The 21,425-nt window shown below is 38.9% G+C and overlaps 1 protein-coding gene and 1 long non-coding RNA gene across 5 annotated transcripts; one reads left to right on the forward strand and one right to left on the reverse strand.

Annotated features, from left to right (window-relative positions):
- Window positions 1-1,662: 1,662 nt before the first annotated feature.
- On the reverse strand, window positions 1,663-15,621 carry FBXO28 (F-box protein 28). 2 transcript variants are annotated; one of them, XM_085311728.1, is made up of 6 exons: window positions 15,367-15,621; window positions 8,932-9,041; window positions 7,819-7,957; window positions 5,152-5,347; window positions 3,906-3,999; window positions 1,663-3,388 (listed from the first exon to the last, which is right to left on the reverse strand). In XM_085311728.1, the coding sequence occupies exons 1-6, from the start codon at window positions 15,577-15,579 to the stop codon at window positions 2,980-2,982; spliced, it is 1,161 nt and encodes a 386-aa protein (XP_085167854.1). In that variant the 5' UTR covers window positions 15,580-15,621; the 3' UTR covers window positions 1,663-2,979. The 2 variants fall into 2 exon arrangements, with proteins under 2 accessions (XP_085167854.1, XP_085167845.1); XM_085311719.1 differs by lacking the exon at window positions 3,906-3,999 and having other exon boundaries at window positions 1,663-3,374.
- A 578-nt stretch (window positions 15,622-16,199) lies between these two features.
- LOC146601152 (uncharacterized) lies at window positions 16,200-20,974 on the forward strand. Of its 3 annotated transcripts, none has more exons than XR_014896586.1 (3): window positions 16,200-16,403; window positions 16,897-17,215; window positions 20,509-20,974. It is a non-coding gene; the product is annotated as an uncharacterized LOC146601152 (long non-coding RNA). The 3 variants fall into 3 exon arrangements; XR_014896585.1 differs by lacking the exon at window positions 20,509-20,974 and adding an exon at window positions 17,547-17,634; XR_014896588.1 differs by lacking the exon at window positions 20,509-20,974 and adding an exon at window positions 17,547-17,634 and having other exon boundaries at window positions 16,982-17,215.
- Window positions 20,975-21,425: the final 451 nt, after the last annotated feature.

Consider the following 21,425-nt stretch of genomic DNA (forward strand, 5'->3'; position numbering starts at 1 on the left):
AGTTTTAAGCTATGTAAGATACTAACTACAGAAGACAGTATCTATCTGTACTATCACTTTCTCTTTTAGCTCTGAGCTGTTTARTTTTAGCCCTTGATACACGTACAAAAACTGAACAATACTGAGTGATAGCTGTTTACAATCATTTTTGGTATAACTTTATAAGCTACATCTTAGTCTCACTAGTTTAAGGCCCATTACCAGGCTAATCTTACACTGTGCTTTTCAGTGTTAGTATACTTAGCAATGTAATCTTGCATAGAAGTTCATAAATTGAGAATTGATTTAGCTTTACTTCAGCCTGTTCATCAACTTGTTTATATATAGCACAATGCATCCTTGCATTTTAGGGACAGTATGATGTCAAAAATTAACATTGCAGCTGTTTTCTCAAAACTCCGTTCATTCCGTTTTCTACGTTCTGTACCACTGACACATACTCTTGTCCGAAAGCCCTTCCAGGGACAGCTGATAAATGCTGACCCCTCCCATTTTCCTCCCTCTCTCCCCAGGAAGTCACGTAGCTCTGTTGTATACTTGGCTCTTCTCAAAGCTTGTAGCCCTCCCCCCCCCCATTAAGTTTGATGGGCCTGGTTCAATTTTACTGCACTTGGCAGCACGCAGATGGTCAGGATGCACCTGCTGACTTGCAGCACATACTGCTTCCTCAAGTTGAAGATTCCAAGTTGGCACTGTTCACAGAGAACATTTCCTATCACAATAGGCTATTCTTCTCTCCATCTCAGTGTACACATAGCTAGAGATTCACCAACGTAAATAAATGCTACTCCTAATTAACCTAAAAACTRTTTGTATGCTGGAGAGAGGGAAATTTGCTTGCATCTTCTAGAAATTAATAAAAAAAACTAAAGTGAAAGATTCTAGAGATGTATGAATAAAACTTTTCAATAAACACACTTGACAGGTTTTTACTCATTTAGAAGTATTTAACCACAAGTATCTGGTAAAGTAATAAGCCCATTAAATGAATTTGTACTGCATATCATCTGGTACAAGTGAATTACAGCTATCATGCTAACCCTTAGAATCAAAGTTATTTTTTAAAAAGATGAAGGCACCTGCAGGTATTTTAACCAAACAGCTGATATCTATATTCAAGAGGTCTGTATGACAGTAAAAAAAATATGAGCTGTGGAAGACCAGTAAGAGCATACGGTCCTTTAGCAGTTTAACTTTCCCCCCAGATAACCTTTAATCATTTGCTCGATGCTTTGCTTAAAAAGAAACATACCTTTTTAAAAGCCTCAAACTAACAAACAAGTTTATTTCAGAATTGTGTCTGCCRAAAATTAGACATTTGCAATGGTACTTTGCAGTGTTGTTTCTGATATGAACTAATTATGGTATTTTAAAAGTAAAACTTGAAGCTTTAAGTTTCAGGAAAAATGTCAGTTCTCATACGATTCTAGAACATTTGACCAGGTAATTCCTGATGTATTTGGTGAMAAATACAACCACTATTTTATGCTGACAGCTATACAAAACATGAGAAATTTGCACTTTAACCCACTGTAATATTATCAGTATTTTAAACAGCTACAACTGCAGCATTTGTGTGTTTAGTGCCACACAAAATTGAATTCAGTACCACCTAAACCCAAAGCAGCAGCTGATTAAAAAAAGAAAACATAAGTCAAATGATAAAGCTACATAGTTTAGTACATTAAAACAAGGACAATGGTATTTGTATAAGGTTCCAAAAATATACAGACGGGGGAAAAAATCACTGTACACAACTCTGAGGTTGTTAAAGTGACCAGAAAGACTGAACAGTGCAAGACATGCTTTTCCAGTTACAAGCTCAAAACAGAAGTGCAAAAGAAATTAAAGCTTCGTCTGATGTGATTTGCCTTTTAGGATAAGGAAAGCTAGAATATTGTCATCAGTATTACAGAGAAATCTCCACACATCCCCCCCAACACATACACACAAAATAGTTTAAGTTTTTCCATAAAACAGCATTTAATTCAAATGGTGTCCCGCTGAGCTTGGTTATTGTAGGGACAGTTTGTCTAATTTTAATTGATGTTGGCCTATGAATCAAAGTGGTGCACAGGCAGCTTCTCAATTCTCAAGCTTTGGCTAACAGAACCTGCAATTTACAGGCTGCGAAAGTGGCAGATAGCCTGGCTTCAAACTCTCCTGCACTAGCCTCGTAAGACCACCTCATTGTAAGAAAGCAGTTGTGCTGAAAGCAGATGCTAAGTTATGGCTGAAGAATAAAGATTTGCTTTATAGGTCTCCACTCTCTTCCAGAGTTAAGAACAACTTCAGGCAAGTGCTTTTCGCAGGCTAAGCAGTACATGCACCTATCCATGCAAACGTAGAATATGGCTCCCAAGACCTWGAACTAGGGCGTGTGCATGTAAAGACTGGACAGAAGGCCCTTCCTTGTAAGTTTACAAAAATATATAGCCAATACCATAGCTTAAGAAGTCAGTTTTACTCACTACATAGATCCCAGAAAAGTATTAACTGCTTTTCAGACATTCCAGACAAGGTCACTTGTAACAAAAAAGGTCAAGTTCTCTAAAACAAGATTTAAAAAGTGGGTCTTTTCTTCAAGTGAACAGGACATCCGTTTGTAAGCTTAASTTTCTAGTCAGTTAAGACTGGATTTATTTAAGATTTTATGTGAATATATGCATAAACACAAATAAGTTTACTTTAAACACATCTGCACAGAAAAAAAGATTAACCCTTCAAAACATGATAGAGCAGGTCAGGTTAGTACGTATCTATTGCAAATCTTAAAGATCCTGTGAATTAGGCCCACCCAGACAGAAAGCAGGGGAAAAGTCTCAATGAAAGAAAATTACTGTTCAAGTCTAARTGGCATTTTGAAGAGCCAGTAGCCTAAGTGACACCATGAAACTAGTCACAGTATCCAAACAAGCAGGGATCTGCTTGGGCTACTAAAGCAGTGTATCCTCCTGAAGGTGTGATTTTACTCCCACATTATTTTCTGTTTCGAAGGCGTTTCGATTTCCTAGGACAGTCTATGGATTCAGCTGCCTTCCTCCGTTTTCTAGGAGACTCTTCATTTGAGCCAGAACCTGAGGAATTTCCTACTGCACTCTCCATCACCTCTCGCAGTTTGCGTTCAAGCTCAGCCAATCGGGCATTCTGTTCACCTATGATTTGGGTTTGCTCTAGCAGTTTCTGATCTTGGTCTTGGAGTTGTTTCTGTTGTTCTTGCACTTTGGTGCGAAGCTCTGAGATTTCCCGCCTTAGCATTGTCACACCCGCACCGTTTGTCTTCACTTGCTGCTGGAGTTTGGTGACTTCCTGTCTCGAAGGGTTTTGTTTGGAGAATAGCTGCATTGTTGTCAGTGCTGCAGAAGGCCCTGGAACTTCAGAGAAAACAGTGATTTACTCTCTATACCTTTAAGACAAAAGCAGCAATTACGTCCCACTTTTCATATCTTGCTTACCCTACTCCCCAGACATGAATCTGAATACTGGCTGCAAATTATGTGAACATGTAAACAGAGTTATAGTTATTTAAGTGTATAACAAGAGATATGGTATTTCAGGGCACAACTAGTTTAACTGAAAATACCTAGATTTTCAGTAGGCTGGAAAACAGCTCATCATTCATTTTCTGCATATAAGCCCCCTTTTGCTATATCAAATGTTATGTGGAGAGATTATGTGGCCAGCCAGACTTAATGTCACAGATGTTAAGTCAAAAAAACTCCAACATGGCTATAAATAAGACATATTACAGAATATATAAATATAATGCAATACATTTCAATATACATTTCAATCTAACTRTACAATTCTGCTGTCATATCTGTACTCAGGTGAAACCCTGTAATTTTGTGTTTTGGACTTTGACAAGGTATTTCAGTTTAACTTATTATTTAGAAAGAAGAGATTTATTTTCCTTGATCTTTTGCAGTCTCTTGCTCTTTTGGGGTCCTAAAATCATGATGGAGTTTGAGCTTATAAATGTTGTTTTCAACAAAGCTCCTGCAAATAGCCACTGTRTAATTTCATTCACTTTTTCAATCATAAATTTCACTCTTCCAGTAAYGTGGTGCAAGTAGGATGCAACTTTTAAGCACTATGAAGAAAGAATAGTCTAGAATAGTCTTGAACAATCACTTTAAGATACCAGCATAGTTAAAGCTATCTAACATTGAAGAGCTGCTGTTAGATAAGTATGTTCTTCCCTCAACACAAGATAGGCATTTTTGTGCCATATAAAGCCTTGGGCTTGACAAGTTGATTGACATCAACTATGGTTTTGGGCAAYGCTTCCTTACCTGAGAAACTCAGTGGAACTGTCATATAATTAAGAGGCTATAATTAAAAAGTAATAATACAGCTAAATGGATGGACAGGGCATATCAGAAACATCAAGCAGCTCCTACTGTAGACCTCATTTTTTCTTAAGTTGTAACTTTTTGTTTGTAAAGTTATTCTTGCAGAGAGCTTATTTCACAATCTAAGGTTCTCCAACAGTGTACGGAAAAAAGTTTTGTAGAGGGAAAACACTACAGTTCTTCTAACCTCTTGCTTGGGCCATTATATATGAGGCAACCGCMTCAGACTTTGGTTCACCTAAATTATAGAAACTGCCAGGTTATACAAAGAACTAATTTGTTTATTTATAGCCTGTTATTTTAACTGCCTTTTCCATATTACCCACAAATATTTTGCTTGTTATGCATAAATTAGGGCCCCAGGAAAGAGTAAAAAAAAAAACCAAACCACACATCCAAGTATGTTATAACTCTCTGTGCACTACAACAGCTTAAGCTAATTCATCTGCTGACTGTACTAAAAATAAAAGTCATCTTGAGTTATCATCTCATGTGCCAAATTTCAACCAAGTGCAATGATAAAGTCTCATTCATTGGYGGCACAAAAGCGTTTGTTTAATGAATACACACTATGCATAATTATAACATACATTCAAGTGACCATTCTTTGGGTAGGACAAAGCTTCCTTAAATTTCAAGACAAACAGATTTAATTTAACATTCTTAAGAAACAAGTATCATCAATATGTATGTAATAAAGCTGATGTTTAAAGGAGGGAACTTTAAAAAGATGTGCTATGAGTTTTTAAAGAAAAATAAATAAATAAATAAAATTTAACTATGTTGGAATTAATACCTGGGGCAGCTCCTATGAGACGTCCTGATACATCTGACCCAGGCAGCTTTCTTTTCAGTATTGGAACAATCTTCTCATCAAAATATTCCATAGCCATGGAAGAAATGTCCCTTAGTTCTTGAAGAACTTCATGGGCTCTCTGAGGAGCTCTTGTAGAATTTACATACCTTAGTACACGATAAATTTCATCGATTACCTAGAATATTTAATAAACATTAGCATCTTCTGATAAAGGGAAGATTATTTCAGATCACTCCAGAAGCTATAGTGATGATGTACTTAGGCGCTTTTACTACACAAGTATTACTCTTGCATATCACACACTAGTTTTCTATCAGCTATTTGAAATGAAATGCTGTATTTCGTAGAACCAGAAATAAAGTTTTTCATACATTAGAGAAAACATTCACTCGATATATCACAGCAATTCTCTTCAAACTCACAAACTACTGCTCACTGTGTGAGATACTAATTAGGAACATTTGTTTTACTACATCCATACTTGCATTCTGTATTACATAACCTATACACAGTAGACATACATATTTCTTTTTGAAGAACCTGAAACAAGATACTGGAAGTCACACTGCAGCCAAATCTGCAGAGCAGTCACTCCCCAGCCAATCGTGAGGCAGATGTAACATGTGAATGTAACAGCAAGAATTATCACGCCAGTCTGAAGAGCTGCAAAAATACCTGAGTTCACTTGCATATATCTAAAATACTGCAAATCTAGATTAGGTCTAAAATATATTAATTATAAAATATTAATCCACAACTGGCAAAGAATATAAGCACCTTACTACGAGGCTTGAAAAACAAGTCCTTTGTTCAGGAGAGATAAGAGTTAATTATGAATTGCTAATTAYGAATTACAATCTGAACAGGACAAAATAGGAGTGGCTACTCTCCTACTATAGAAACTACTGACATGGATAATTTTTTTGTATACAATTAAGAATGGCTGAAGAGTCTACTGAAAAATGAAGACCTCAAGAAATAAAAATCGTAGGTAAGACAATACAACTGCATCTTGTATTTTAATAAAGGAAGGTCATATAAAAAGTTGCAAGAGCTAGACTGATGACCAAAGTGTCTCATCACCCAGCAAGCATACAAAATTCTTTAATTTTTTTGATGTTTTAGCCTCTTAAAAATGACATCCTCAAAGCATTTTCCTGCTATCATCAACATAAAATCTTGCAGCAGCATTCTGTTATTGACCAGGAACCCTTACACAGTATGCTGAAACTCAAATCAGGATTCAGATATTCTAACATGAATTCAGGTCCTGAAATTTCTGTAGCAGCTTTATTCAAATGAAGGTTTACTGAGGGGAACAGGGCAGGTGAGGGGAAACCATAAACTGTAAGTAAATACAGTGTCTGGAATTTGCTTGACCAAAAAGTTGWGAACTGAYGACTGTGCTGTGAGCAGCAGTGCTACCAAACTAGTATACTAAATGAAGAGGAAAATAAAATGTTTGTATTCAGATGTAACAGCTGAAAATAAGTTCCTTATGACCCAGTTCCCACAAGCAAAATGGCTGGCAAGCTCACTTGCCCAATTCCTGCACACCCAAGGTCTAGCTTGACTACTGCCTTCCCTCCACTCCTGAAAAAAGCAATTAAGACAACATTTCTTTTAAGTACTCCATCAGCATGCGAGTATCAAGAACTTCTGGAATATTGCAAATATAAAGTCAAAAGAAAATAGAGAAATTAAGTTACTCTTAATCTTACATTTCATGCTGGCAGCCTATCCCTACTCTATACTGAAGGGAGAAATGTCTGCCATTCATCTAAATCCAACAGCTATCCCCTCAGTTCATCCCACTGGCAATTCAGTTACATGCCCACGAAGAATTACTATCCACATATCCAAACCTTATATGAAAGAGATCCATGAACAGAGCATTATGCTAATGTTCACAGACTTGATTCAAACCTGAGTTGTACCAGTCTTCCTCAGATTATGACTATGTCAAGTACCCTATAGACACCTCTGTTTTTACAGCTGATTGCCGTGACATACGTCTCACTTAGATAATTTTATTTTATATTGGCATAGTATTCTCAAATACCTCAGGTTGTTCAGCAGTAAATTTTGCTAATAATATTAGCAGAGCTTATCTGTGTTTAAAACTAATTTCATATAGTGTACAAAATAAAACCATTTTAATACTAAATAGTGTTTCCACATACTAAATATCTTAACCTAACTCAGACCTCTAAGAAAGGTGCTTAAAGTCTTCCTTATGGTACATAATTCAGGAATTCCTTCCTGAATTCTTAGTGTTGTACATAGTCTGAACTACTATCTTCCGATGACCTGGCCTCCAGCTGTTTTATACAATTACAATTCAGACTTTAAACCTACATATCTTTTATGCTTCTTGTAAAAGAATGTATATTCTGCAATTCAAACATCAAAATTAAGAGATTCAAAGGGGAAGCAGAAATCAAGTTAAGAAACTGATACTTAGATAGAGTCTGGTTCATTCACTTCACATTGCCTTTTAAAGCAGAGTTTTGGCTTGTGTGTTTGTAAGTATCCAAAACACAGTTCCAGATTATATGCATTTTTTAGCTAGGACAAATTTACTTGAAGTTATGKTTTTTTAAAAAAACACAGATATACATTTGCATAATATAGTTTACATTTTACCTTTCCAGGTATGAAGCAGCAGAGATTAGAATCCACATACTTCATGAAAGTCATATTTAACAGAGAGAGTCTTGTTTCTACTGCAGCAAGGATGTCTGCATGACGAGCTAATGAATGATTTCTTCTTTCTGACTCCCGTCTAGGAGACAGACCATTAAGTGACACAGATTTAACAATGAGTCAACAAAATAAAACTATAATAATTGCTCAATTTAATTGTTAAAAGCCTTTTGAGGTTTGAAAATGTAARCACTTAAATTAGCTATATCTTTATGGAAAGGTTGATAAAGATAAGAACCAGCTAGTAACAGTGCAGCATACCTTCTTAGACAAAATTTGTTCCCTAAATAATTATTACGAGTTTCATGTGACCTATATACTCTGTATGTAATTTAGGACACTATTCATAAACAAGCTTTTAGTACTAAGTAGCAGTAGACACTGAATCTGTAAAAATATTTTATGGCCCCATATTCCTACAGTTAGTATTCCAACACAACTGACAAATTAAATTTATTACTGCTTGCTACTAACTTTAAGTAGAGATCTAAACATTTGTGACAACAGATATCAACATTAATAGCATTTAGTTTCTTCTCCCTGAGAAATCTGATGGGACAGCAGGAGATGCATTTACTCACTGAAAGGGGGAGAAAAGACATTGCTTTAGAATGAACCTTTAGCTCCCAGTAACGCTCACATGTGAACCCTCACTCCTCTTCCTCCATTTATTCGTTGTCACTGAAGCATCTTGCTATTTTAAGCAGAGCTATAGGTAAGTCATCAGTGAAGGCAGTCTGTCTTAAAAAGGAATGGTATGTATCCATTCCAGAAGAGTTGAGKAATACAGGACCTTTCTTTTCTCTGGTTAAAATTCCAGAGACACTTTCCAAAATTCTAGCTCTTGGTGTACTAAAATTACATTCATCCACATCATTATTTTRTAACTGGATCTTAGGTTTACGTGCTTTTGGAAAACAAAATAAATTAAAACAAATATGATTCAAATTTTCAGGCTACATGAGCTGAGTTAGCCAGCAAGAGATTCCTTTTCAGTATTATGCTTAAAATAATCTAACTGATTTAGGTTTAACAGTTTTAATTGGTACGTACCTTGGAAGCTGTGCTTTAACTTGTTTTTGACACAAGTTGTGGTATCTTTCCACTTTCAGGAATCCTTGATTTAACATTCGCTGGCAAACCAAGTCCATTCGCTTACAAACCTGTATTTAAGTAAAAAGAATAAATTAAGTCTCAAATAAAGCTAAAAGTCACATTTACTGTTATCTTAACCAGACTTGATCAGTTTTTCCTTCTTTTCAAGGAGCAGAGATTGCAATTCAGCTTAACACATCACCATCTCTAATAATGATCAGGAACTTCCAAAAAGAAAACAGCTATGTTCTGTGAAACTCAAACTCATCTCCTGACACTGCCTAAGACAGTAGGCTGAATTCCACCCATATGTAAGCAGATTCAATTCCTCTCTGATTTTAATGGAAATTGCAACCACCTGTGCCTGGCTTTTAGCAGGGCCTCCAGAGTGATGCTAGTAAGGTTAATATTTTGTAGTCTCAAAAATAGAACCCACCAACAAGAAATCATAATCATTTTAGTTCAACATTTAGGGTTTATGTTTTTGGAGACAAGAATTAAAAACTTACACAGTACATGCAAGRGAAATAAGATAACACTTCCTATAAAAAGTCTTTTCTCCTGTAATGGACTCCTTTATTTCCTGTACTTAATTTTTGCACAGCTTTAGGGAGAAAGGCTGTTAATAGCTGCAGAAGCTGGTAAAGCTGATAAACCTTCACAAAGTAACCAGTGACAAGACAAAGTCAGTATGTAAGAAAGGTTAGAGCACTTGCAGTTAGTGGTTCTGAAGAGTCAAGAGCTTAGTGCACCAACTCTGTCCTTTTTAATTATTATTTTTTGTACTATAGACTGCTCCCAATATGATCCCACTTTCCAAAGGATCTTTACTCTTTTTTYTAAACAACCATTTCTTCTCCTCCATACACTACTCAGTTCTATAGCTTGAGGAAGAAGATGCTGATCTTTCCTTGAAAAGTCTGTAATTATTTTGTTTATATGGAAGTGACTGCTTGAAGATGATCTACTTTCTGTGAGTCTTTCTGTAGTCACAGCATAACTTCTATGAGCRAGCAATAACCCTTTTCAAGCAGATCTGTCTTAACAGACTGTTAAGCAAAACTGCTGTCAATCTGTCTGGTCCTTTGTAGTAGATCCTCCTTGTTAACATAAATGATGAGAAGGGCTAGCTACAGAATCTCAGTACACTTCCCCCCCCACACCATTCACTAGAATCAGTTAAATTATTTCCAGTATAGAAAAAATAATGCTGGCCCTTCAGTTATGAGAAGGGGGAACTTGTCAGAATTCTTTCAAGATATTAACTGCATTAGTGATGCCCAAATCTGATAYGGCTTTTGAGTATAAAATTTAACAGCTTATTTCAGTTCTAATGATAATGAATCTCTAAACTAGGAACTGGTACCTGCACAAAGGCTATGGTTAGCTATGCAATGATTCAGCACAAGAGAAAAACAATCCTAGATACATCACTAGGGGCAAATTCAGTAAAAATAAAGCAATTATAATTATGTTTATACTGACATCTAGTGGCAGAAAGTACCTTCCAGTGTGTTGAAGCCCTCCCACATCAGAGGCAGTTGGCCTCAATGGGTAAAATGAACCGCACTAAGTTTTTATATATTAGATTTTCTAATCTCACTCATTTGGTTAAGCTTCTCAGCATCTGTTTGAGAGAAGTTAAGACTTATTTACTCCAATTTCTGGACACTACCCATATTTGTGCCAATAATCAATCTAGAACCCAATGCTAATCAGACCACAGGCACCACCAGAAAACAAAAGTGCTCGTCTACAATGTATTTTACCAATCAGCCCTTACTTCTCATCTGGTTCCTGATGACATAATTTAAAACCATATGGTACCTCAAGTTACCAGAGTAACATACTTGTTTTAAGATTGCATAGTCAGCACTCATACACAAAGTAGCATTTCCACACTTCAGAACGTTTGTTATTAGTCCAAGACAGTTTCTGATTCTAGCAATTTCAATGGACCATAAGCAAGTCAAAAGTTTAAATGTATTCATGTTTATATTTGCCAGTTTTTGCAAATCTTTTCTTATTGTAGGCATAAAGCCAAGAGAGCCCAAGTTTCCTCAAATGTCAAGTCCAACCAGAACACTGTGCTCAAATTCCTATGTTAGAAAGTTATTCCAAGACCAAGTGAAGTTGGTTATGATGGTGACTATATAGTATAAGTTTCTAAAAAAGAACAAATTTTCCACTTCATTTGCAAACAGACTAAACTGACACCGTCTCCTAGAGGATTACCAGCTTCCCCTTCCTCAAGGATGTGTTATTTCTTCCAAGGTTCACTAACAGATGACCAGTATCAAGACAGAAGGTAAAATATATTGAGGTATTTTGATTCAATACATATTCTTTTTCTTTGGTAGTTAGAGGCCACCCAGACCACATTTCATAAGGCCTTTCTGGGGTGAGGTATAAGTCAGTGACAAAACGTTGATGACTTCAGCAAGAAGCCTTAAAATAGAAGTGCCTGTAAATCCAGATTTACTGAAACTGCAGGAAGATTAAAACCATGCTGTCCAAAGGATATCAGTCTTTTTTCATGGTCTCGAGAAAAAAGTGCAAGTTTACTGCAGAATTTAAGACATTTGTTACGTGCGTCCAAATCGAAGACAAAGTTCTCCTCAGAGAATACGTGGAGGCAGTTACGGATTATTTGTGTCTAATTGCCCGTGCTGTGGTAAGAGCCTGAATGGAAGTGTATTTCCAGACTCCTATGTGAGTGAAAAGAAACTAGAATATAAGGATTTCATTATTATCCCACTCTGAAAGCATCCAGCTCTGATCCTCTTGGTTACCTCTATCTTTAAAAATATTTTTAAAACAGCATAAGTTCTACTGTTTTAAGACAACTGGCAAAAGTTTACATAGCCACTACTGCAACCTATTAGATGGTATCCAAGCTCCAAACTGACGTTTAAACAGAATCCTTTACTAGAATCAGCATTATTCAGCATTTTCAAATGTTGTGTCTCAGAATTATGAGTATCTCTCCTAAACATAGATGTCAGCATATTTAATAGAAAACAGTTACATACTACTATTTAAGTGGAATTTAAAGCACTTTACAGAAGGCGGTTTCAACTCCATTTTATAGCCTGGGAGTTAGAAACATAAGTCAAATTACTTGTTCCAGGACAAYGGCAAAGCATGAATGAAAACGTAGAGCCATTCACTTACTCACAATACGTTTCCTATAGAAAAGACTGAAAGATGGTCTCAGATTCATAGTATTTGTATCTTTTATTATGTGCTTTTCTCAAACTACTTGTCCTTCTTTCCCATAAATTAGTTAACTCAGAGCTGTTGTACAGTCACTAAAATACAGTAAAAAAATTCAGTGCCACTGTACAAACATTAGRAAAAAAAAGCATAGTAAAGGAAGCCTTCAAAAGCCAGAAGGTGAGCTAGCTTCCTCATCAGAAAGCATACGAGTCTGTAGGTTGTCCAGAATGTTACAGATTCAGACATAATGATGAAATCTTTGAGGTTTTCCACCTTTTCTGTGTTTCTCTTATGACAATATTTGGGAAGAAGTGGATGAAGCAAATATTTGAAAGGGCAGAGAGTCCAATGCTACTGCTTTCCTCTTACTCACTTTATTTGAACAAAAGTTTGAAAACTCAAGATTTGCATTAAGGCATAATTTCAGACATGATTGTATTCTGAATACMTACTTGTTTAGTCTCCATTACTTTAGATCTACTTCTCTGTTTAACCAGTCAGCTGCTTCATTTATGCTTTTAAATGCAGTAACATCAGGAATAGCAGAAGGCATTATGCTCAGTGAAGTATAGCAAGTGCTTCTTTGTGCAGGGAGGGGACCATGGTCTTGCCTTGTGGCAATCATAAGCAGGAAACGTTCTTTACTTCATCCTTTAGTGACAGAAAAAGACTTATGGATCTTAAGCCTTAGATTATGCTTCTCATTATGCTCTGTATAACGTTAAGTTCCTATCTCTATTTTAATCTGAAAACTTGCTAATGTTTTATGTCCTCCCACCTAGCCAATTCCTCTGTCTTCTTGCAGGCAGTCTAGCTTCAGTATTGGTTCAAGTCAAAGATTTTGTACAGATCAGTCAACTAGGGAGACTCAGAAAGAGATTAGGACATTCCTGCAGTGTTGGGATTCAGAGAGTACGCTGAAAGTGATCAGTTCAGGCAAGCCATATTTTGTGCTAATATATGATTAAGCTTTGTTTAGGTTGATTGAGGTCCTGGATCATCTCTTCCTTCCCCAAGACACTTTAATCCCTTGGAACGTGCCATTCCATATGATGAGGCTGCTTTTGAGCACGTTCTAAATAAGTGCACGAGATTTAAGCAATTTAACTYCTGTCACTCAGTTAATTTGCTCCTGCAATGTATCTTTACCAGAATACTACTCAGTATCAGATGTATTCATTCATCTGAAGTAGCTTAAGTCAATTTTCAAAGAGAAAAAGCATCTACTGATTGTTTGTGCAAGACAGATCTCAGGAGACACTTGTATACTTCTGCACTAAGTCTAATGGTAGCCTTTAAAAATCTGAAAACTATGAACTTATACCTAAGCATTACCACTTTTAAATGCTACCTTAACTCCAGACACTGTTGACAAAGAATTAAACAAAACATCTAGCCTACTAATTCCTGTTCAGAGCCTTCAGTGAAAAGAAAAAAGAACATTTTTAGTTTTGAATGGCCACCTGAAAGACTCAGGTGATCAAGTGCAAGGAGTTATGGGCTACACTTTTGACTAGGTTAAATTAGAAAGGCTGTGGTTCTTTACATCAGCACTGGTTAACAAAGTTATTAAGAAACTTCTCAGAAGAAAGTATACCTTCTGATATGTAAAGGTAAGAAAGGGATTTGATAGAGATTAAGCTTCTTGGCTGTCACTGAGTAAGAAATTAGAAATGTGAAAAGACCAGTTGTACAATTTTCTCCATTTTGCATCCAGTATTGTTCCATGTGTGCCTAAGTCTGGTCTGGCTTGTTTCTGAAGCTTCTGAAAGTGTCAGTCTTTTTCCAGAAATTTAACTCAGATGTGCTAYAAAAGATAGATGTTTCTCTTTTTAAGGAGTATAAACAGCTCTTTAGTCATTAAATCACCATCTTTCCTATTCTGAACTGCACTGCTGTCAAAGCATTGTTTACAAACATAGACTTAGCTTTACAAAAAGAACAAACAAAAACCCAGGAAACTCATTGACTGACTAGCAAGTTTCCACAGGTATTATCTTTTAAAAAAATGCAACAGGAAAGTTGCAGCAAAGGGTAGTGCCTAGTGTTGTAATATAGGCCATACAACACTAAGCGCATCCAAACAGTACATGTACTTTCCTCTCCCCCTCATTCAGACTGTAAATCTTCAAAGCAGAGGCTGCAGTCCAAAACAGCAGTACTGTTTTTATTCCCCAACAAATCTACCACCTACTCTCACAGAGGAAACAAATAAACAAACAAAAAAATCCCATCTTTTGAGATTAGCTGATTGGCAGCATGCTAGAATTTGAGTATCAGTGTGCTTGGTACAGTATGAATAAGAACAGGGTTTCTGACTGAAGAGCTTTCAGTTTCAGTTTAAGAAGTTAGAGTCAGGATGCTAAACGTGAGGTTGCTGATCCGGCATGCAGAAATATGCTTGTAATATTAGCCAGTTAGACTAATCTACATTCTTAAAATAAAAACAGCACAGTGCACACAAATTTACTGACGGTTACACCAGCCTTGTATTAATTCCCTCACTACTACTCCATTTATGAGCTCATAAGAAATTCAGCAAGAGAACAGTTCATCATATTATGACACAGTTTACATGAGGCTCCAGGCACGCAAAGATTGATATACACTGGATCTCCTCAGCGAGATCTCTGACACTTGACCTTTTTTGGCATTATAAAGTTTGGAGGTGGAGGTAATATCTTTTATTAGATCTACCAGCATATCTAGAAGAAATAGCCAGCCTTTCAGGCAGACAAGGGATTTCTTAAGTCTTCTCTTTTGCCCCACATTTATTTCTAGACAGGGTATGGTCCTTGCAGCAGCAGTCTCATTTCCTACACCTGTAGGCTTAAGGTCTATAAGTAAAAATAAACACATAGATGAGACACAACACACTAGCCCCCAGGATAAACAGCCACTAGCAGAAACAAGTCTCCAGCAGCCCTCTAATTTTTACAGGGCATKAGGAAATGAGAGAAACGAGGTGGCAGAAGCCTGCTCGAGACAGACGTAGAGGCATACCCGCACCCCCCTCCGCGCCGCCGCGCCGGAGGGCGGGCTGGGCAGGAGGCAGAGAGGACCCCCGGCCGCCTCCGCGGCGAGGGCGGCGGCCCGGCCGACACCTTTCCGCCCCGAGGCCGGCGGGCTGCCCGCGGCGGCGCCCCGCGCTCGCCTCCCCTCCCCAGCCCCTACCAGGCGGAGCTGGCTCGTCTCGTCGTAGGACAGGAAGCCGAGGATGCTCTCGATCGCCACGATGGGCAGCCCCACGAGCGTGTTGCTCTGAGGCGGYTGCTCCAAGGGCGCCGGGGCCCCCTGGGGCTGCGGGACCGGGGGCGGGGAGAGCCGCGCCGAACCCACGGCGCCGCCTTCCCCCTCCGACAGGAGCCGCTCCTCCGCCGCCGCCATCTTGGGGTCTGTCCTTCCTCCGCTCGGGGAGGGGAGCGAGACTTCCTGTGACGGCACTTCCGCCCCCTGTGAGCCGGGCGGGGCGGGGCGGGGCGGGGCGGGGCTGGAGGCCACGCCCCGGGCCCGCCCTGGGGGTCGGCAGAGCGCGGGGGCGGGGCCGCGCCGGGGCCGTTGGCCGTTGGCCGTTGGCCATTGGCCGTTGGCCGTTGGCCGTTGGGCGTGGCGGAGGGTGGCTCCGGGGTGGCTCGGGGGGCGCCGCCCCAAAAGGGGGTGCGCGTGGCTAGAAGAGCCCGAGCAGCTGAGGGGGCTGGGCGGCGGTCCCGAGCGGTGGGGCGCACGCACGGGATAGCGGAGTTAAAGCTGYGAAACTGCGGGACTCGGTCATGGCCCAGGGCGGTGGCGCGTAAAGGCGCGAGTAGGGCCGAGGGCCTGGAAGCAGTGTGCGGGTCCCTCCTCAGGCTGCYGGGTGGGAGGATGCCCCAAGGGAAACATTGCTGCGTGTCCAGYGCAGTCGTGCCACAAGCAACCCCCACAGGCCGTGCGTGGGAAAGGGACGCTGAGCTCCATAAGCCTGCAGCCGGACCCCACCTGATAGTTTTTTGTGGGTTAGCCCTGCGCTGGCCATCGTGAAGCTCCACATTTGGTGTTTCTTACTCTGCGGAAGGAGAGAAGCAAGAGTGGGGTTGTCAGAGGATGCACAAAGCACCTCCGAAAATTTCAGAGCTGCCAAGAGGTCTAGTGGCTTTTGTTCAAGGACTCAAAAGTGCTCCCTCAGCGCCATAGGAATAGCAGTGGCAGCGCAGAAACCACTGCAGCTGGGGAAGGTGAGGCTGAATTTCAGAGAGCGAGCTGTGGTAGGGAAGAACACCTCTGTAACCCTGAAGTGAAGGGCAGCTGCATTAGGCTTAAAATTTGAATCAAAGTCTTTATTATGTGTACAGTTTTTGAGAGGATAAGCACCCTCCTTTTATTTCTGGCCGAGATCTCCCTGGATGGGATGCTCTGTGTGTGAGGCTTGGGTGCGATGAGTTCACTGCGCTGTGCGCGGGCCCTGGGATCAGCCCCTGGGGATCAAAACCTGCCACCTTGCTAGTTGGGACATTAGTCAGGAAGCCAAAGACCYAGAATGAAATAAATTCTCTTTTATATGCTTTCAATTCTGTAAATTAGGTTTCTTGGATGTCACTGCTGTATCTGGAGTTGCAAAGGGATGGGGTGGGACCCTGAGCTGTTTCTAGAACATTGCCCATTGCTTCTGTGTGTTGTCATGGACTCCATGAATGGTCATTTYATTTTAACACCATTTTAATCTGTCAGAATTTGGTACAGCTGTTGAGGAGTATGGTGCCAGCCTCCTTTTGCCCTCCACCACGCGTCCTTACTGCTGTGTTTGTGTCAGCAGTGTTGATGCCCATGTTGGAAGAGGGAACTGATCCTGCTGGAAACTGACTTCCGAAAGAAAATTGCTACATGGACGCTAGAAGTGACAGGAGCAAAGGTGTGGGGAAAAGCAGCAACATGGCTGGGGAGGAGAGTGGTCCCACTTGTTGCACCGCYGGCTCCGGGGTAGTCTGGCTTCTCATTCTTTCGGGGCTAATGCATTTGCTGCCTGGACATTCCCTGGAGAGTCTTTCAGGTAGGCTGCTACTTTCTGAAGGTTTATCTCAACATGATTTAACTCCCCGCTTTCCCTGAAAGCCTACCTGGAACCTCTCTATCAACATGTTTGCAACTGGGAAARAATTTACTTGGGAGTAGGGAAAAAGCAAGGGTAAGCCTGTATGCGTGTCATCCTAATGGCACTCCAAAAATGTGGGCTGAAATTAATATTTCCTTTTTGGGAGCAGAACGCTATGTGCCTTGTATGGATTTGGAAGTGTTTTGCTTCCCTCCCACCTCATTAATGCTGCTGTAAAATGATCTGGCTGTGTTAGAACAAGATTTTTTTTTTTCCTGTTTGATTTCAGGACCTGATCGCCTTTCACATGCACGCTCTGCAGTTTAAAACACACTTACGAGAATTCTTCATAAATTTATGGCTTGACACACAACATTTAAGCTGACAGTCCATTAATGCTTTAAATGCAAGTGTTTCTTTTCCTCCTTCTTAAGCATGTATAATTTAAAATAGCTTGAAAAATGTTTTTGTTCTAGCATGTAATCCAAGTAATTTGAGTTGTTAAGATACAGCGTCATAGTTAATATAAAAACTACATGTTATTWATCCTTAACAAGTATATTAATATTAATAAGATGCATATTATATATTTTCTATTAGTAAYTGTAACATATGTATAGCTTTTTAGTTAATAAATCTGTTTTAGTAAATAAGCTAATTCTGTGGACTTCCGAGTTCTGGCTCACATTGTTATGCAGTTAATATTGTGTCTTTTTTTGAGCATTTATATTAATCTAGGTTGTATTAATTTGCAAAAACACATATCATGCTTATGTGCACAGAATTCCCATGACAGATTTGCTTGTGGTTTTTCAGTTGCTATTAGGGATAGCAAGAAGACAGATATCTTAATATAGCTCCTGAAAGGGATGAGATAAAGTTATTTAGATTGTTGTGTGTCAAGTAACATACAAACTCTAAGTCAATGATTACAGCTAATGCAAGATACATAGCTTTGTTTACCTTATTTCCGTTACTACTCATTTAGATTTCTGCAGTGCTTTTAAGATTTAAAAAAATAGTGAAATAATCTTAGTTCTAATTATAGCATGTCATAATGATAGGTATGTTTGGACTGAATATTTAGGGAACATTTCAGTGACTTCCAAGAAAGATGTTAGGGGAAATGCATTATTTTGCCTCTTTAAAACAAAAGTTCTCATAATTTTATTTATTTTGGGGGTAGCAAGGGAGAAATTCTGATGTTTCTGTACTTTGGACTAGGAATATGAGATTTGGAAGGAAGGCCCCATGGGCCAAGGCTGTGTGTTTTGCTCTCTCTGTAATGTGCAAAATTTTATGGGGTCATACATCCTTGTAAAAATCTCAGTAATTGTCTTAAAAATTGTMAGTGAAATTCTTAAATGTATCTGTATTGAACAGATTGAGCCTCTCACAGCTGCTGCATGCTTGTAGGACCATATGTATGTCATGCTCCCAGACCAATTGAGTACAGTCCATTCAGGATAGCAGGGCTGTGTGAAATTTTGCTGAGAGTAAGTAGAACATTCCCTATGTACTTTTTGTTGTGGCARCCAATGCCAAGAAGGCATGATGAAGAGGAAGGAGTTTAGCTCAAATACAAAGAAAGTGGTAAACATTGAATGTAAGGAAGGATAAGAATYGGAGTGGAGAAAGTGAGAAGCAGGACCGAAGAAGTGGAAGTCTAAGAAGAGAGGAATAAAGGGAGATACAGCATCAGAAGTTGGAGGTGAAGGAAGCTGTGTGGTTAGGTCGAGAACTGTAATGTTAATGAGGAGTAGAGGCACAAAGAGGAGTAATGTGTTCAAAAACTGAGGATAAAAGCAGAAGTTGGGTGGGAGGAGAACAGATTTGTTTCATTAAGTTTAAGCAATAGAAAAACAGAAAAGAACCCACAAGRCAGGTTTTCTTGTCTGGGGTAGTGATAGTTTGCTCACTTCATGAATCTGAAGTTTTTTTTTTAACAGATGCTAAATTTAAAAGAGGATCTTTATATTGGAGCTGTCACATTTTTGTTCAGGCTGATGGACACTGAGGCCAAGTAAAGTCTAAGGCAAAAAATTAATGCATAAATTTGGTGCCAGGCCAGATCCAGACAAAACACTGGGCCTGATTTTGTTTATAATGCAGAGCACTGACATCTGGGGATACCCAGGGACAGTGACTTCAGAGCCTGAAAAGAAGGCTTCAAGAGACCTACAAGCAAGCTGCAGAAGATCAAACAGGCAAGAGTCTTTATTCTGGTCTGTTTGAATCTCCTGCAGCTTGTGTATAGGTCTTATAGGTCTTGCTTATATATGCATAACAGGAGAACTGAAAAAAAAAAAGCTGTATTAAAAATTCCTTTCAAAATGTTCTTAACATAAGCAGAAGTGTAAATTTACAGATTTATGTTTTGCAACTAAGACTCATGGTGCTTTTGATCCTGTAACAAGTGCTTTAAAACAGTATTTATTGTCATATGGAGTCATAACTTCAGATTGAATGTAAGCCCCATTTAATTAAATAAATACAAATATTTAAATGGGTCCTTTGTTTAACTAGTTTGGGGCCAAGTAGTGCTGTGTATTGTATTAAAAAGCTGAGATACCACCTCTAAAATATACATCTACATCTACATTTATTTGTAGTACTGTACCATACAGTATTTGATAGTAATAATGCGACCAAAAGCTTATTATCAAGATAGATCTTCCTATCAAGATACTAAAAATAAGATGGAATAATAAGATCAAGAGGGACAAAAGTATGAGGCTTGCTTGCAAATGAAAGGTAATGGCAAAAGGAGGACAGATAGAAGTTGGTGAAAGAGAATACATCCTCTGTACTTTTCTSAGCTAAAAGTGTGAGCACCAGAATGATCTTCATTAGTTGCTGTAGACTAGGCATGTTGCAGTCAGGCATTTGTTCAATACGGTTTTCTGTTACAAGTTTCAAAAAAAAATTAACTAGAAGTGTATTCAACTCCATAAGAAAGTCGAGGTTTGTGGAGCTGTAAAGTATTTAATAAGTAAACTGATGTATTTAGGGGAGRAAGAAGCAAGGTTTCAGACAAATAACCTGTGTGTTTTCTTGGGGTCAAAATACTTTCCTTGAAAAAGAGCTGCATGATCAAGCACTGGATAGCATGCTGTCATCATCTGGTTACATATCCTCACACAGCTGTGCTTAGAAAGGAAGCTCAGTAAAAAAAGGCTGGATAAAAAGACAGGAGGTTTTGATTAATTACATGACTTCTGCAACTTTTTTAATATTTTTTTTTCTTGTAGGATGCTGGCAAGATCTAGGGTGAAGAACCCATTCCAGCATTAGAGGCTCAGTTTTGCTGTTGGTTACCTTGATGTCAGTTCCAATGAATTCCTTTGACTTTAATATATCACATAACATCTGCACTCTGATAAAGAGCATTTGGTGAAGACACCAGTAATAGCCCTTGTGTTCAGCAGTTCAACTCAGTGAAGCATGAGCTAGATCAACAAGCATGACGTGCACCAATAATGTTGTTGTATAAAAAAAAGAAGGCTCCCAAAATGTGTGTGTTGCCCCTTAAAGGCCATGCTCCTGYGTCTGTTAGGGTTAGCTAAAGCAGAAGCACAGGATGACTGCAGGTCTGTGCAAGGACGTGCAAAGAGAATATGTAAATTTACTGGGAGAATATGTTAACAAAGAGCTCAGTTCTGCAGTTTCTTTACAAAGAAGAAGAAATTGCATGATGAAAATATTGAAATATTTGTGTAGTTTATGAAGTCTCTGATTTCATTCTCTCTTGACTCCAGAGGGACTGCTAGCATGAGCTAAGCCTGGCTTCTTGGCAGCTGAGAAATTGGGAAGAGGCAACAATAAAATGGCAACGTTACATTATTCTCCACCTTCTCTAAACATCCAGCTGAGAYGAAGTTTCAATGCCTGTGTATGGCCAGTTAGTATCATAAGGTTTCTGCTAAGGAGTAGGATTTTGATCACAGAATTCCTGTTAGCAAATCTGAATATGTATATGCTTAATTAGCATGCTTTTAGTTCCTTCCCTGTTCTTCCTCACTGACCGATTCCCTTATGGGGCTGGGTGAGTAGCTGCAGGCAGAYAAGGCTTTCTTGCATTGCCTTAATTGCCTTAAACAGACATTTTGTTTCAGAGAGTCTTCTATCAGGATTTATGCTGAAATGAATTGACAGAGATCCAGAGTGA

This window comes from Rhea americana, unplaced genomic scaffold (genome assembly GCF_003343005.1).
Source record: "Rhea americana isolate MKP2758 unplaced genomic scaffold, rheAme1 scaffold_109, whole genome shotgun sequence".
NCBI classification, from domain to species: domain Eukaryota; kingdom Metazoa; phylum Chordata; class Aves; order Rheiformes; family Rheidae; genus Rhea; species Rhea americana.